General features: G+C 51.5%; 1 protein-coding gene across 1 annotated transcript in view; it reads right to left on the bottom strand.

The window, feature by feature from the left end:
- Positions 1-13656, bottom strand: part of FRMPD1 (FERM and PDZ domain containing 1) — a 1126186-nt gene that overhangs the window by 229424 nt on the left and 883106 nt on the right. Inside the window, exon 11 of the mRNA XM_086961871.1 lies at positions 2175-2301. Coding sequence (XP_086817997.1) covers positions 2175-2301 — 127 coding nt within the window. The remainder of the gene's footprint in view (positions 1-2174; positions 2302-13656) is intronic.

The following is a 13656-nucleotide window of genomic DNA, read 5'->3' as shown; positions in this document are numbered from 1 at the left end:
ATTCACCGTTTTGACTGCACGGGATGCTGAAGCTGGCTTCAGGAAGCATTTGGTTAAGGTTTCCCAAAATGCTGTTTTTTTCTGCCGCTGGTTTTGTGTTGATTTCCTTTGTGTTGAGGCCAACGCTGGATATGGATAAAGCGAATCTGGATGGAGCAGAGTTGTGGCGACACGCTCTCAGTCTTGGGGGAGTCTTCCTTACTGGGCTCCACCTGAGTGCGGTTCGAACTGCCGTTAGCGGTTTGATGGAAGCTGTGGTTGACTTGTGACTGCATTGAGGAGTTCTTAATGCCCCATTTGCTGCGGGGCCCTTGGATATGATCACCAGTGGGCTTAGGGGAGTTGGAAGCCCAGTGATGTTCTTGTTGCTAGAAAAAACTGTTGACCCGGCGTCCTTTATGTAGTTGAATTTTGTTGTTATCTTTGGTTGATTTCCAATAGGTTTACTGGCCCTCGTATCAGGACACTTCCTGAAGGCCTGAGACTCGCTATCAATTGTGATATCGGTGTCGCTCAGCAGCAGAATAGGTGACCGTTCTGGGTCCGAGGCTGCCCTCACGTCTCTCCCTTTGCTTTTCTTTTTCCTTTGGGGAGCAGTTGTCCTCACCCTGCCGGATCTCATCTCAAGGCAGCAAAATAGATGAGGAGCTTAACTGAGGAAAGGCTCACAGGAATACTGCTGGACCTCTGCTACGGCAGAGCTTCAATCAGCTGCTACTGGCCACTAGTCGCTGGGCACAGGTCCCTTTTCACAAAGCCCAGATCACTGATCACTTGTTCCCGCTTTCTCTTCTGTTCGCCAGCCCGCACCCCCAGCACTCAGGGTGATGGCGGCGACGACGGTACAGTCTTTAGCCGTAGGGCTCAGTTTTTAGTGGGGACTGGGTGTGGGTGTGGGTATGGGAGTAGGTGTGGTTGTTTTCCGTCGTGTCCCACCAACCCAAAACCCAGAAGGCAAGCAACAGTTTTAGATAACACGAGCCTCAAACGCTGCACCCCTACCTCTTCGGGTGTGGTTTCAGTCACAACGCGTGATCCAAGGACTGGGTCCGACGCCTTGGAGCGGCCTTTTGAAGCAGCCGGACTCCTCCTGTCAGTACCCTCAGCAGACTTGGCTTGGCTTGGCTCGGCACAGCAGCTCGGCGCCACTCACACTGTCTCCCTAGCGCTGTCTCTCTAGCGCTGTCTCTCTCCCTGCCGTGATACTGAGAGCACAGGGCAACCGGCAGCTTCAGGGAGTTATGGCCCGATTGGGGGGGCCAAGTGGGGCCAAAGGCGGCCCTGTCGGCCAGCTCCAGGTGCGGCCCGGTACTTGGAGGCCCAAAATGCTAGAAACGCCAAACCGCCGCCAAACAGCCTCTCGCAGCCGGTCCACTCTTCGCTCTGGCTCCGTGCTCCTCACAAAACGCGGCAGGCAGGCAGGCAGGACTCCCCCAGTCCTAAGGGCTCGCTTCACGCTTCACCTTCGCTTTCACCTTCGCCCTCGGCCCCCAACAAAGCATCTGTTACCTGAGTCCCCCCTAACCCTCAAGCCCTAGCCAATCATTTGGAGGACAGTGGTCTCTCACGCTTTAATGGGTCCAAATGCCACCCTGGCGAGCCGCCGTAATATCCAGTTCGAGATACGCGTTTGAGTGCCTGGTGATGCTATGCATATCCTTTTCGTAATATCAGTTTCATTTCATCATTAGTTTTGAGGTTTGATTAACATATGTCTTATTGGCCCACTATTTTCTCTTCGCACAATATCCCAGTATACTGTTGGTTGCAATACAAGCTCCTACTTCCCATGTGAGTTGCCTGGCTCAATAAGTCATGTTTACAATGTTTTCCAAATATAGGCCACTTGCAAGGACAAGCGACCATTATTGTGTATGATATTTAAATTTATGTAACCAGTTACAGACACGTCAATTGTTTCCATAATGTAACTTTGCATATGCAGATGTGGTGCCTATGATAATTCTAACCTGTTCCAAATTTAATAAAAACAATAAAGATATTTAAACAACAAAAAAAGTGTGCAAAGTAATTCGACAGTACATAATCAAACATGGACGGTACTCTACTTGTTTTTATTACTAACAACTTGAACAGCCAATGGAGACGCATCATTTAAAAAAAACACTCGTATAGCTGTGCAACCACAGAGATGAACATGACAGGTGGGTCACCTTCTGCCTGGGATCCAATAAAGCCTGGTTCCTCTTCATGTGGAAGTTAATGGCCTTCTTTATATCTTTGCCGCGCATATTTCGGAGCAAAGTTGGAGATATAAAGTTTTCAATCCCCCAATCCTTCCTGAAGAAGAAAGAGATCGTTATTGAATTACCACTCTTTGTCAATCTGCTCATATAAACATTGCGTGCAGGTATTTCAAAACAACTGGCCATAGTTGATTCTCTGATAAAGATATTGCATGCTTCAGGACTGGGACAGTCATAAGTGGTCAGGCATAGCACGACTGTCTCTCAGTTGATCTCCCATGAGAGCGATTTAAAATTCAGACGTTCTAATTGTCTGTAGTAATCAGCCGAGCTGAATCAGCATTGCCTTGCTAACATTTAAAAACGGACCTCATTTAGTAGCAGTGTGCAGCTTCTTCAATAAGCAATTGTCGGAATTTCATTTAGTTCGCAGCGCTGTGCTTTAAAAGTTTCATCGCTCATTCATTCACTCCTCTATCCATTTACCCATTCATTCATCATTCCATTAATTCATGTGTTTATTAGCCCAGGCATTCATTCCATATTCTGGAAGCAGGGCTACCAATCTCCCCGAATCCCCCTCTTTATAACTCTCAATCAAACCCTATTTATTTTGTCCGAGCCTTTTTTTCTGCCACACGAAAACCCTCCGCTGAGGTGTCATTTCTATCCCTTCAACCTACTCAGCTTCTTTCATCAACCAAAAATGTCACTCACCTATCTTGCCAAAACGTATTTTTCTCCACCCCTGATCCAGCTACCAGAAGGCCACAACGCGATGCTCCTGCATGTTCCAGCCCCTTGACCTATTGTGGGCCTGCTTTTGTCTTTTGTCAACACCGACTGTCACTAGGATCTGTGATTTTACTTACATCTTTCCAATTAATAAAAGAAACTCCATGAAAGCCTGACCGAGACGGATGTGAAAAGCGTATCAGACAGATTATTTTAAGCCCTGAAGAAGTCCGGCAACGGACGAAACGCGTCGGCTATTCGCAACTATAAAAAAAAAAGAAAAGAAAGAATAAAAACTGAATAAAAGGGGGGGGCGTGGCTTGGCGGGCGAAGATGGCGGTCGCAGCCTTGTAGAGCTCCCGCCGGCCCGGACATAATCTGCTCATTTATCCTGGCCCCCGAGCCCGCAGTTGGTACCTTGTGAGTGGCATCGGTTCAGGAGAGTGTCCTGCCTTCTCCGGTGTCTTGATCCCGCGATTCCATCTCTTCTGGGACCCTGAGGCGACGGCGGCGACGTGCGGCCTAGTGACTGGCTGTGAACCGGGGACCTCGATTTTCAGGACGCCGGGTGGCGGTTGCAGGCACGCTGCTGGAGGTGGCATCGGCGGCGCGGATTTCGGCCCGGCCTTGCAGCTTCAGTTGCCCACAGATCGCAGAGGTGCCCCGTATTCCTGTGCTGTGCCTTGGGAGGACACTTGCAGGCGACACAGCGTGGTGGAGGCCTGCCCCGCCCTTGTGAAGCCGGGGCCACGAGTTTCGCGACACCGGGACTGCACTGGCCTGGAAGCAACCCCTGTCACTCTTCCCTTTGAGGACACCAGTGCCGTCGTCCCATAGCTGCGGGTTTGCTCCCGAGGGTCTACTGAGAATCGTCGCGTGTGGTGTCCGCCCCGCCCGAGGAGAGGACCCGCTGAGCCTGAGAGCGGCCATGACCAGGGCTGGTGGAGGAGGCCCGCCTAAGCATGGCCCTATTGATAAATTTACGGGGCCCAGTGGTGACTCCGGGGCACCTGGCGGTGGCGGCGGGTCAGGGACGGACAATGCAACAATCCTTGCTGCCATCACCCAATCCCAGGACATGCTTGATGCTAAAATTGGGGCAGTGGGAGCGGACGTTACACTGCTACGCCAGGACCTCCGCAATGCGGTGGAGCGGATCACTGAGACCGAATCTCGAATCTCGGTGACCGAAACGGACATTGGCGCACTGAAAAAAAGAATGGCGGAGGTGGAGTGTATCCAAAAGACTCTCGCGGCCCGAGTGGAGGATGCCGAAGGGCGCGCACGGAGGAACAACCTCCGCTTTATTGGTTTTCCGGAGCGGTGTGAGAAGGATGGCATGGAGCAGTTTCTGACCCGATGGCTGGAGAGCTGGCTCCCCGAAGGGGCACTGTCCGCGTGCTTCGTGATCGAGCGAGCGCACAGGGCCTTGACTCAGCGGCCGCCGGAGGGTGAGCGTCCTCGGCCTGTTATTGCTCGGCTTTTGAACTACCACGACCGCGATGTCATATTGCGAGAGGCAAGGAACAAGGGTTCGCTCACTTATGAAAACCACACCATTATGATCTTCCCGGATTATACGAAAATGGTGCAGCAACAGAGACAGTCTTTTGTGGCCGCCAAAGCCAAGTTGCGGGGCCTGAAGCTCCAGTACTCTCTTCTGTACCCGGCCCGCCTGCGGGTGGTGTACCAGTCCCGGACGCATTTCTTTGATACGCCCGAGGAGGTATTTCGTTGGACCGACGAAGCAGTGAGACTCAGGCCGCATGCCCAACCGGGGCTGGACCCGGGCGGGTCCCGGGGATCGTCGCCGGAGCGGACAAACCGCCCAAACCGAAAAGGACGACATCGGAGGTCCAGATCGCGCAAACGGTCAGCCTCCGCTAGTGCAACGCAGACCAGTGGCACGAGGGACTCTGAACATTCCGATGCTGGCAGTTGAAATCTGGTGGGGCCTGGACCCTAGTTCTGTCTGGTAATGTGTTGCCCTACTTTGTGATGGATCGGCTGGTGAGACTGTTGTATTGGGACTTCGTTCATGCCAGTCTGTATACTCCTGAGACACTCTAAGGCTACTCGTGGGAATGCTGTGGGGCTCGGGAGGCGGCTTCTATGGGCCTTAGACCCTCACGAGTTGTGGGTGTTGTTGGGGGGGTGGTGAGTGCGTGATGACCGGGGTGTTGGGATACATTGGTATGGCGGGCCCTGGGTCCCCTGTTTTGGACCCGGGTCTCTCCATGCCGCGACAGATACTTCAATGTTCTATGAGGTATAGGGGTGGGGGGAGCGGGGCGAGGGGGGGAGTTGCTCTGTTGTTGGGGTTTGGGGGGGTTCGGGCCAGGGGTGGACTGGTGGGTGTTGGGGCTGGGGGGGTGGGACCACACGTGTATATTGCTGCTGGATCGAGTGGATGGTGGGGTGCACCGGGGTGGCGCGGAGGGCCTGATGGAGGGGACTGCTTTGATGATGGCTGATCGTACGACTGTGCCTCCTAATAAGGCCATTCGTATTGTAACGTGGAATGTGAGGGGGATACTTGATAAAATCAAACGTGGTGCTGTGTTGCGCTGGGGGAAAAGGGAGGCTGTAGATGTGCTGTTGCTTCAGGAGACCCATATGTTGGGCTACAAGGTCCTTAGCCTCCAGAGATTCGGCTTCCAGCAAGTGTACCATGCAGGCTTCGCGAGGGGCTCACGAGGGGTGGCTATATTGGTTCATCGCAGGGTGGCGTATGTGCATGAAAAGCAATGGATTGACCCCCAGGGCCGCTATGTTTTCGTTAAGGGGCTGATGGGTGCCGAGCCGGTGGTCTTTGGTAGCGTCTATGCCCCCCCTCCCATGCAGTGGGCCCTGTCGGAGAGACTGTTTACGTTATGGGATGAAATCCCGGATGTGTTGACTGTGGTTGGGGGCGATTGGAACGAGGTTATGGATGTGGGCTCGGACCGCCAGAGACGGGTGCCTGTTGTTGTGGATCCCTCCTCTGCAGCCGCGCACACTAGATTGCGTGCAACGGCGGATAGCTTGGGCTGGGTCGACGTGTGGCGCCACTTTCATCCTGCTGCGCGTGAATTCACGTATGTGTCGGCGGTGCATGGTTCCTTCTCGAGACTTGACTATCTTTTTATGCCTGGTGCCTGTTTGAGCCGTGTGAGAGACGCTGCGATACTCCCCAGAGGTCTGTCTGATCACTCCCCAGTTGTGGCTACTATAGACCTCCCCTCGAAGCGACAGCCATTTAGTTGGCGGATGTCTTCGTGGCATCTACAGCAGCCCGAGTATGTGCATCACCTGCGTGAAGCGATTGATAATTATTGGCGAGATAACCTTGTGGGAGATGTGGATGCAATGGTGGTGTGGGAGGCGCTGAAGCCCATGATACGGGGCGTTGATATCGCTTGGTGTGCAGCTGCACGGCGGAAGCATCGGGAGGCCATTACGGCCGCCGCCGCTCGAGTGGAGGAGTTGGAACAACGTGGCCGGGATGGGGGTGGCGAGGACGCGGTACGGCAGCTCTTGCAGGCGCAGCAATCCTACGCCTCGGTCCTATATGACGAGGCCAGGCAGGCGTGGCTCGCCACGCGTAGCAGGATTTATCAATGGGGCGACAAGTCCTGTACGATGCTTCACAGGTTGTGTCAGGCGACCTTCCAGCCTCTCACGTTGCCGGGTCTCACGGCGGAAGACGGTTCGGTAGTGACGGACCCGGCCATACTTGCAGCTAGCTTTGCCCATTATTATGAGACGCAGTACGCCTCCCGGGATCACCTAGAGACGGAGGAGATTTCCGCCTATCTCGATGACCTGCTGGCGCAGGCCGTCTCTGATGAAACTAGAACTGCGCTAGACGTCCCGCTCACAGCTGAGGAGCTCGGCGAGGCTCTGGGACAGCTGAATACAGGGAAGGCACCGGGCCCGAGCGGCTACCCGTGCGAATTCTACAAAAAGTTCCCCCTCCCGCTGGGGCCTCAGTACAGGCGCGCGCTAGAGGCGGCACGGGCCCAAGGGGAACTGCCGCCCGATTGGCGCCATGCCGAGATCGTAGTTTTCCTGAAACCGGGCAGGGCGCCGGACAGACATGACTCGTACCGGCCCATTTCTCTTTTAACTATCGAGGCCAAAATTCTGGCTAAGGCCTTGGCGAACCGACTGCTGCCCCTTATTACAGACCTGGTCCATCCTGACCAGGCCGGATTCATGCCCCGTAGGGCCACTCGCCATAATATTCGGCGGGCGCAGGCGGCGGTGGACGCCATGGGCGCTCGGGATGAGCAGGCGGCGCTCCTACTGGCGGATATGGACAGGGCCTTCGACTCTGTGAGCTGGGCATACCTGTTTACACTATTGGCCCGCCTTAACCTTGGCCCGGTGTTCCTGTCGTACTTGCGATTGCTATACACCAACGTCACGGCCTCAGTCCGAGTGGCCGGGACCACCTCCGGGCGTTTTCGAATTGGTCGGGGCACTCGGCAGGGTTGCCCATTGTCCCCGTACCTGTTCGCCCTTGCAATGGAGCCCCTGGCGTCCCGAGTGCGGGCTGATGCCCAGCTACGCGGGTTTGTCTGGAATGACGACCTGGTGGATAGGATCGCACTCTATGCGGACGATGTCCTTTTCTTTCTCACCGACCTACAACGCTCGGGTCCCCGGGTTCTGGAGGTCATGCGCGTCTTTGGCGAGGTCTCCGGCCTTCGACTCAACCTTCATAAATCGACCCTGTGGGTGCTGGGCGGCGGAGTCGTGACTGACCCCTGGGCTGCGGGACTGCGGGTGGCGACGGATGGTCTGAAGTACCTTGGCATATTTCTATCGGAGTCGCACGTCGTGGCTTGGGGTCGTGGCGTCCTGCCAGTGTGGGAACGGGTCCAGGCCGATGTCAAGACTTGGTCCAGAATGCCACTTACCATCTTTGGAAGATCGGCCATCTTCAAAATGGTGGCGCTTCCGCGTCTGCTATATCAACTTCAGAATTTCCCGTACCCTATCGGCCCACAGTGGTTTCGCCAGGTCAATTCTGTGCTGGGTCGATTCCTATGGGCTGGCGGCGCGGCCAGGGTGGCGTTGAAAACGTGCTTCTTGTCTACTTATTGTGGTGGCCTGGCCACCTCTGACCTCCTCTCCTACTACCAGGCTTCCCAACTGCGTATTCTTAATGAATGGTGGTACAGTGATAGGGGGGACCCGGCGTATGCCTTGGAACGGTCGCTTATGGGTGACAATACACTCCACACCATTCTGTATTCAGCTCGCCTGCGTCGCGTACTGCCGTCGGTTACCAGAGTGGTCTTCGCTGTGTGGAGGCAGGCCCTACGCCGCATGGGCTGGTGGGGCAAGTTAACGGCCGAGACGCCGCTCTGGCACAATGGTCTGCTCCCGGAGCTGGCGGCCCTGGCCGGTTTTGAGGGTTGGGAAGCAATAGGTATCACGTTACTGGGCCAGGTCATGTCCGGCACTACCCTTAAATCGTTCGAGGAACTCCGCACAGAGTTCCAAATGCCTCAGTCCCAGTTTTTCCGCTACTTGCAGCTGCGCCATGCCCTCACCCCGAGCATTGCCAACCTAGACTCCTTACCGGAGTTCAGCCCGGTCGAGGCAAAGGTGTTTATGGGGGATCTGGGGGACAGAAAGGTTTCCCGGATATACCAGACGCTGGTCATTCATTGCTCCTCTACCCTACACTCTCTTCGGGCGGCATGGGAGGTGGACGTTGGCCCTCTCGATGAGGACGATTGGAGGGAGGCGCTAGAATCCCCACGTGGAACCGCCATTGCTTTACGGCTCCGACTCATCCAATTTAAATACTTGCATCGGGCCTACTATACCCGTGAACGATTGTGGAGAGCTGGGTTGATTGCATCCTCAGAATGTTTGCGCTGTGGGACGGTGCCTGGGTCCCTGATACATACTGTGTGGTCGTGTGGTCGGCTGTCTGGTTTCTGGGGAGGTGTGTGGAGTTGTTTGTCCGAGGTCTTGGGCTGGGACCTTCCCCGCACCCATCGGCTGGGATTATTGCACGTCATGGATGGCATCGGTGGGAACGTATATAAGCGCCATCTGCTGCTTTTGGGGCTTGTTGTCGCCAAGCGGGACCTGGCCCGGGCGTGGAAGGCGGTGAGGGCCCCCCCCCGGTCTGCGTGGAAAGCTGGGCTGGACTACTTCATGGGCCTGGAAAGGCCGATCTTTGAGGCGAGGGGCTGCCCGCGCAAACATTACAAAATTTGGAAGCGATGGGCCGACTACCGGGGTCTGTCACTGGATCCCCCAGCGGAGCGAGAAGAGGACATTTGATGGTAAAGACATTGTTGGCCCGAGTCTGCGACGCTCCAGTCGCGCTGCACCTACACCTTTTATTCTATTGCTATGTGTACACGTGTGGATGGGGGGTGGGGGGGGGGGGGAGTTTGGGTGTTGGGGGGGTCGGGGTTGGGGGGTAGGGTGGGTTGGGGGGGTTTTCATACTGAGCCTATTCTTAAGACCTGCTTGGACATTTGCTACCTATGTGATTTATTGTACCGATATCGTTGTGGTGATCTCCGGCCTTGGGGGTGCCACGTTTTTATTGCTCATTTGCTCAATAAAATTGGTTGTGAAAAAAAAAAAACGGAATAAAAGAACGGAAATCAAAGTCACAATTTCTGTGTGTCTTATCTGAACATTTGGGAAAACCAATATTTTGTTTATTTGTATGTTCATCTTTAACAATCGTTCTGTAATGGTGTATAATTCTTGAAGGGTGCTGTCCTATTTCCAAAATTAATCTCCCCAAATCCCCCTCTTTATAACTCCCAATCAAACCCTCTCTATTTTGTCCGAGCCATTTTTCTGCCACACGAAAACCCTCCGCTGAGGTGTCATTTCTATCCCTTCAACCTACTCAGCTTCTTTCATCAACCAAAAACGTCACTCACCTATCTTGCCAAAACGTATTTTCTCCACCCCTGATCCAGCTACCTACTCTGCCACTTACCACTCCCATGCCAAACCACTCTGCCACTCATCACACCAAGCAAACCATGTCACCAAAATCACCTACTCCCCCACATCCTAGTATATTTCATTGTCAGCAGCCAACCAAATCATTCAGCATTGCCGAGCGCCGCACCACCCTTGTTGACAGAGGCAACAGCCCTACACCCTTCACTTTTCTGCCCAATGCCTACAAGTAACTTCCAAAATGCACCCCAGCAGTCTACAGTGTTCCTTTTGTTTGCTTATAATAAACCTATGCACTCCCTTCCTGCCTATTAATCCTTAGCCATCACTCCGCACATCCTAACCTCAAGTTCAACAACCAATACAATCGAGCCTCTTGCAGGAATAGTTTGCTTCGCTAATTATTAACATATCTTTGATATAAACAAAGTATTTCTACCAGAAATAACGTACATAGTAACAAAATGGCACATTTGATCATAGGCAGGTTAATGCTTACACAGATAATGGCGGTAACTGGTCATGGCTGGGACAACAATGCCAGTACATTACTTATCATGTACATCACAAATATATTCACACATTTCTTGTTATACTACATTACAAGTATTTACAATTTCAGGCTAAAAATATGAAATGTTTTGCCCAGAATCACACAATGTTTGTTTAAAAGTCAAAGTCAAGTTTAAAACCAAGATCTTCAGATTGTAAGATAAGTACTTAGCCACCAGACGTCTCATCTACCCTCAATGCAAGTATCTGTAGTTCATTGGTCATGGGGCTTTGTCCAGAAGGTGACCGAACATCCTCAAATGCAGTATCCTTGCTTTGGGCCTAGACTGGTATCTCAAGGTCGGGCGAAGATGTACCTAGCTCACATCAATTAATGGTTGGACCAGGGAGTTTCCTACTACTTGTTGAGTATCTCATGGTATAAGTGAGAATCATTCATTCAAAGCTTTATTTCGATAAACATGTGATATCATAAAAGCACATACACAAGATAAAAACAAGGAACCATAATTCATAGGTCACTACAATTTACAAAGTTAATGACAATAAAAAACGTCCATACTACAATAAATAGATTAAGAGGCATATTAAACAGTGAAAGCTTTGCAAAAGTAAAAATTAAGAATGATTAGTTAAAAAGTGATACATCACAAAGATTTTGCTCTTATTACCCAGGCCCAACTCAGGAATTTAGCAACCCCACAGACTAGACGTGTGCTGGTGTCAGTTTTAAGAATTCTCAAGGCTACGGAATGACTCCTGGTGCAGAGCAATAGACATGTGGGTTTTAGCCATCTCTGCCTAGGCTTTACATATGCCGGGCACACAAAAAAGACATGGGCTATAGTTTCGCTAACACCATTACAGGTAGGGCACTCAGATGAGGTTTGGTGCGGGGGCTTCCATTTACAGGTGTAATCATGCAAAGGTAAGTTTCCCAACCTGAACTGGATGAACAGGGATCTATCCCTTGGTTTTGCAATAAAGTCCAGGTAGGGCTCCCAACGAGGCTCAATTTTGTGCTGTTTAAACTCCTCAGTCAGCCTACCCTGGTTAGGGTCCCTTAGATCTTGCTCATCCACCCAGTTCCAGTAGACTCGCTTAAGTTCAAGCTTGGGTACGGAAGCTCCACGCTCCCAACCAATTGGGAAGCCAACGTCACTCAGAAGCTTCTTAACGTTGTGGATCCAACTAACTTTATGGGAACCATTAAGGTTCATGACCTCTAGCAAACCATCAAGATATTTGGAGAGCTCGGGTGTCCGCCATAACCTGGCCCAATATAAAAGAGGCCGAAGCCTAGCTAAATCCCGGATAGGGCGGCGGCTCAAATCACTCAATAGTGGTTTGATAGGGGTACCCATCGGGAGGGATGCTAGCTCTCTAAAAAACTTGTTTTCAGAGGTAGTAAGTGCACTAATAAATTCGAAGCCCCACAGCTCGGCACCATAAAGGGCGCTGCCCACAGCCTTTGCAGCATATATATCTAGGGCTGGGGCGATAGGCTTAGAGATGGACATGCGATGTTCCCGCCCCAGAACACCGGTCACCCTTTTATGGTTCAAAAGCATTTTATCAATATGGGGCTGCCACTTCAGATTGTGAGAGATTCTGATTCCCAAATAATCAAATTCTTTTATGCGCTCCAAAGGTTCTCCATCAAGGTATAGGGTGGACCTGGAGGACTTACTTGGGTTAAAATAGAGCAGCTTAGTTTTGGTGGTGTTAATGACTAGGCCTCTAAGTTTACAGAACAGGCTAAAGCGATTCAACAGTTTTTGCAAGCCCACAGGAGTTTTTGAAACCAGCAAGGTGTCGTCTGCGAAAAGTAAGGTGGGCACTTTATCGCCTGCTAGGACCGGGGCATCTGCATCGATTTCGAGTAAGAAAGAGACGACACCATTTACAAACAAAGAAAAGAGTGTTGGGGCCAACACGCACCCCTGTCTAACCCCTCGCCTAACAGGGATCCTATCGGTTTTTTGCCCTTGAGAGCCCCATCTAATACGGGCATAGGTGCCTTCATGCATGCGCATCAAAAGGTTTAGTATTGGAAGCGGGATCCCCATCTCCTCCAGTATAGTCCACGATCGATCTCGTGGAACCAGGTCAAAGGCGGTCTTCAGGTCAATAAATGCCAAATAAAGACCGCCTTTGCCGATAGTGACCACCTTCCAATGAAGTAGGAGCAATCTAAAGGCTTGATCAATTGTACTAGTACATGCCCTGAAGCCAGCCTGGTAGGGGGAAATGATTTTATTTTCCTCTGCCCACGAGAGGATCCTTTCAAGGAGAACCCTGCCAACCAACTTCTGTCCCGCGTCTATCAGGCTAATTGGACGGTAGTTGGCAGGGTTCTCCCTAGGGCCCTTCTTATAAATTGGAATCACCTCGGCCGCCTTCCAGGAACAAGGGACTGGAGAGCCTGCCATCAATGCATTACAAGGAAAGTGAGAATCATACCTTTCTCTTCATCATAAAAGTATACATGTAAGAGGGAATTCCTTACGAGTGTCAAGCTTGGTTTCTCCAAACACATCCTCCTTTCTAGATAGAAACAGCAAAACTTGAAAGGGGGAGGAGGACCTGGATTTCTGGCCTTTCACAAATACATTGATCCAATCATTACACAGATCAGGCAAAGATTAGAGGCTATGGATGAAAAGGAATAAAAGGCTATGTTAGACCTGTCATCCTTAGGGAGGACTTTCCTCAGACTTTTGGCCTTTTGCCTTTCATTCTTGCTCATTGTTTTTGGGTCTCTGAGCCCTTTACTACTGCTGATCAGTGCTAAAGTGCATGTGCTTCTCCCCTAAACCTGATGACATTGGTGTATACCTGATTGGAATATTTGTGTTACTCGTAAGTTCCTTGTAAAGTGGTATACCATATACCCAGGATCTGTACTTCAAATGCTACTAGTGGGCTGCAGCTCTGATTGTGGCACATACAGAAGTAGCCTTTAAAACGTTCAAGACCTGCCACTACAGTGCCTGTGTGCAGTTTACTGCCACTCAACTTGGCATTTAAAACTACTTGCTACGCCTTAAATTCCTCTTTTATTACATATAGGTCCCTCCTAAGGTAGGACCTAAGTAACCTTAAGGGCAGGGTACCATGTAAGTAAAAGGTAGGACACATACATTTATGTTTTACATATCCTAATATTTACAAACAGCCTATTTCGTTTTTCACTAGTGTGAGGCCTACACCTCTCGTAGGCCAGCACTGGCAACTCCTTAATACACTTTTAAGCTGTTAATTCCTG

The sequence above is a fragment of the Lissotriton vulgaris genome, chromosome 3_1 (genome assembly GCF_964263255.1).
Source record: "Lissotriton vulgaris chromosome 3_1, aLisVul1.2, whole genome shotgun sequence".
Taxonomy (NCBI): Eukaryota; Metazoa; Chordata; class Amphibia; order Caudata; family Salamandridae; genus Lissotriton; species Lissotriton vulgaris.
The sequence above is the reverse complement of the archived record's forward strand: the minus strand, read 5'-3'. Positions and strand labels throughout refer to the sequence as shown.